The sequence below is a fragment of the Ochotona curzoniae genome, unplaced genomic scaffold (assembly GCF_017591425.1).
Source record: "Ochotona curzoniae isolate NIBS_2020 unplaced genomic scaffold, NIBS_Ocur_1.0 scaffold_3208, whole genome shotgun sequence".
In the NCBI taxonomy this organism is placed as follows: domain Eukaryota; kingdom Metazoa; phylum Chordata; class Mammalia; order Lagomorpha; family Ochotonidae; genus Ochotona; species Ochotona curzoniae.
In genome coordinates this window covers 40,636,016-40,639,416 of record NW_024467106.1, presented here as the reverse complement: position 1 = coordinate 40,639,416, position 3,401 = coordinate 40,636,016, and the positions used below count along the sequence as shown (strand labels likewise).

The 3,401-nt window shown below is 45.7% G+C and overlaps 1 protein-coding gene across 1 annotated transcript; it reads right to left on the bottom strand.

Annotated features, from left to right (window-relative positions):
• Positions 1-203: 203 nt before the first annotated feature.
• LOC121172553 (cyclin-dependent kinase 4 inhibitor B) lies at positions 204-2,860 on the bottom strand. The gene is made up of 2 exons (XM_041004622.1): positions 2,698-2,860; positions 204-536 (listed from the first exon to the last, which is right to left on the bottom strand). Exons 1-2 carry the CDS (start codon positions 2,851-2,853, stop codon positions 276-278), a joined length of 417 nt encoding a protein of 138 aa, XP_040860556.1. The 5' UTR covers positions 2,854-2,860; the 3' UTR covers positions 204-275.
• Positions 2,861-3,401: the final 541 nt, after the last annotated feature.

Below are 3,401 nucleotides of genomic sequence, written 5' to 3'. Positions count from 1 at the left end.
CGCCAGAGAAACTGCAGCTACACTGCCTCCTCAATCTCGCGGAAAGTACACAGGGCTAAGTCTCCTCGTTTGGCTTCAAGGTAAGTGCCAAAGGTTGGCTCTTGAGTTTGAAAACGAGTTTGATCTTATCCCCGGGAGGCCCCTCCTTCCTCTGGGACTCTAGCAGCCTAAGAAAGCTCGACGCTCCACTTTCAGGGCACTCTTGGAACTGGGTAAGTAAGGGTAGGGTATCGGCGAGGGAAAACTTGGTTGTGGGCGGCCGCACTGCACCGCCCTCAGTCCCCCGCGGCAGCGCGCAGGTACCGTGCAACGTCGAGGTGGCCCTTCTCTTCAGCCAGGTCCACGGGCAGGCGGCCCCACGCGTCGCGCACGTCCAGCCGCGCCCCGGCCCGGTGCAGCGCCACCAGCGTGTCCAAGAAGCCCTCCCGGGCGGCGTCGTGCACCGGTCGGGTGAGGGTGACCGGGTCGGCGTAGTTGGGCTCGGCGCCGTGGAGCAGCAGGAGCTCGGCCACGCGGGTGTTGCCCATCATCATGACCTGCGCGAGAGGGAAGAGCGGTCAAGGACAGGGTGAGGGCAGCGAGCGGTCGGCAGGGGGGCAGGTAGACCACCTCAAGGAAATAGGGACCAACTCCTACGCTCAGAGTAGGGATGTGAACCAGCCTCAGGTGTTCACTTTTTCTCACTTTCCTCACCAGTCTTAACTGAGTTCAAATTAAATTCCGTCTTACACTCCAAACGGGAGAGTTGATAGTAATTGCAGGGAGAATGAAGGATGGTTTTCCAGTGAAATATGAGAATCTGTTTGGTTAAATAATTTATGGGAAGACTGAAATGTCTTTTAACGTTTTGTTGCCCTTGTTGCTCCCACGCCACAATCCAGATTTAAATCACTTGATAGGTAATCAACTTTTATTTATTTATTTATTTATTTATTTATTTATTTATTTATTTTGGTTTGAAGCTGGAGAAATGCTTCTGTGGAGAAAATAAGCAACATAAGTTATATTTTTTGGAAAAGTTTACGATTTAATTGTCATAGCAAATGCCTTGCAGTGTGTCTTCTGCTTTTTCAGTCATGCATACCTGTGTTTATTTATTGATTTATTTTCATGTCTGTTTATATACCAACTACAGCCTGACAGACAAATTTGGAGATTAGAGAGGAAAAAGTAAAACAAGTGAGGCATATTCTTACGGAAACATGATTTGCCTTTAATTAATGGCTTACAGCTTTTACTATTTTAAGATCACATTGTAGAGAGATGAACTAAAATGATTGACATAATGTGAAATTATATTTACTTCCTACATGATTTTATAATAATACATAGTGAATATTTATACTCTGGTTTCTCTTCAGATCGTATAAATCTTTCTCCTTTTACATAGTAAATATTCTGCTATATAATTTGGGTGTTATCAGTGAAATCAGAATGATGTGTAACTTAAATGATTTTCCAGGGGAATAAGCCTATAACATTCCCTTTGTATATGTGTGCATTACACAAGCATTTTTCATATTCTATTAAATATTTTTTGTTAACTAAATGTATAAAAGACTTGTTTTTGTGAATTGAAGTGCTTTAAAATGCTCATGTAATTGAGAGATGATATATCAGTTTTGCTGAATGAATGTAACAACTTGTATTTTCCCCCTTAAAAACCATGATAATCATAAATTGGTCCTATAAATCATGTACAAAATCTTTAACCTATAGTGAGTGGTTCTTAGTGTCTCCGTAAATGATGAATTAAAAATACAAATAAGAACTTTTCTAAGAACCCAAAAAGAATGAGTATGTATTTTGTTTAAGCATTGAAGACATCTTGTGAATGCCCTTGACAATTCAAGAAGGAATCTAATAGTTGCTGCTGAGTAGTTTTGTAATGAAGCCTAATATAAATTAATATCACATAATCTAGTATCATAGCATCTATAGCAGCCTTTTATTCCTTATGTATCATTCAAAAAATGTTAGCATAACAGGAATTAGTATTGTCGTTGAGAAATCTTATCTCATTTCTTTGAATTCAGTTCACTCCTATCAGAGAAACATTCAATGTAGAGGTTTAAAAGCTCACTATTTTTTTTCTCAAGCATTGTGAGTTTACCAATCAAAATCCAATCTAGATTGCACAATTTGTAATTTATCTTTGTCACTGAAAATAGACATAAAGTTCAGTCGTCCCCAAATAACTTTCCTCTGCCCCATTTTCTTTCCGACAGAATCTCTCCTGTGCATTTTTAATCATGAGATGGCAGAACAAATATGGCGGTAATTTGAAAAGTTCCTGAAACATAATTCAAAAATAAGCTTATTTTGGTGAAAAAAAGTCATAGTTTTTGCACGAGATGCGTTTTCTATGAACTTTGCGAAGATCCCATGCCTGCATAGATTTCAGATTTCCGTGCATCAAAATAAGCATGTTTTAATTCTATTTCAGGAAGTTTCCAAAGTACTCTTATATTGATATTTTTCCGCTACTAAGAAAAAAATCAAACTGACGTAGTGGGCTATTCGGTTCTTTTCTGGAGGATTTTTGCTGTGGAAAAGCTAGCCTTACGCCCGGCCTCCCTCCCCCAGGGAGGCTGCCAGTCCGGTCAGCGGCCCCGCAGCCCTGGTCCCAGTCCGGACCGCGGCAGTTGTGCCCATGTTTGTGCGCCGCCTGCCGGCAAGGCCCCGGCCCCTGGCTACCTGAATTGGTCGCCTCCCGAAGCGGTTGACTCCGTTGGGATCCACGCCGGCTTCCAGGAGCTGCCGCACTGTCTCCACTTGTCCCCGCGCCGCGGCGCTGGCCAGACCCCCATCGTTGCCTCCACCACCGAGCATGCCCTTGTCCTCTGGTCGCATTCCACAGTCCCCACAGGGTGGCCCGGAGAACCTTGTGCTGGCCCAGAGTTTTTAGGGACACTCTTCCGTCCTGGACCACTTTCTCTCCTGGGCCACTCGACTTAACTCTTCCTTCCCCGGGATAGCTCAACTCGGATTCGGTCCCCTCTTCCCGTGCCTTTGCGGCTTGGGAGTCAAAGCAATGGTCGAGTGGCCTGGGGTCAGCTCCAGGTTCTTTCTGGTGCCCAGCTACACACGCTCCGCTAACTCTTGGTTTAAAAAAAAAAAAAAAAAACTGCTCGCGGTGGAGCGCCAAGCAATTCGGCTGTAGAGAGCGGACGTTTCCCAGCGTCCCCACTGGCTACCCGGCTCTGGCAGAGCTGGGAGCCAGCCGGGAATGAATTCCCTTTCCAGCAGAGAAGCGAGCCTGGGCTCGGCCCACCCCTCGGGCTCCGCCCACAGTCTCGCCCAGGCTCCCACTGGGTTGTTCCTTTGGCTCCCTGGCAGGCCCTGCCGTCCCCTGCTGACGGGGTGCTGAGGGCGCGCTCCTGCAAGGCTCTGTGACTGAG

What these genes read in the sequence shown, in the direction of transcription:
- LOC121172553 (XM_041004622.1), bottom strand. Translation starts at nt 2,853, where the DNA reads ATGCGACCAGAGGACAAGGGCATGCTCGGTGGTGGAGGCAACGATGGG. An exon ending in TCGGGAGGCGACCAATTCAG is followed by an intron (nt 537 to 2,697) that starts GTAGCCAGGGGC and finishes CCTCTCGCGCAG; the next exon opens with GTCATGATGATGGGCAACAC.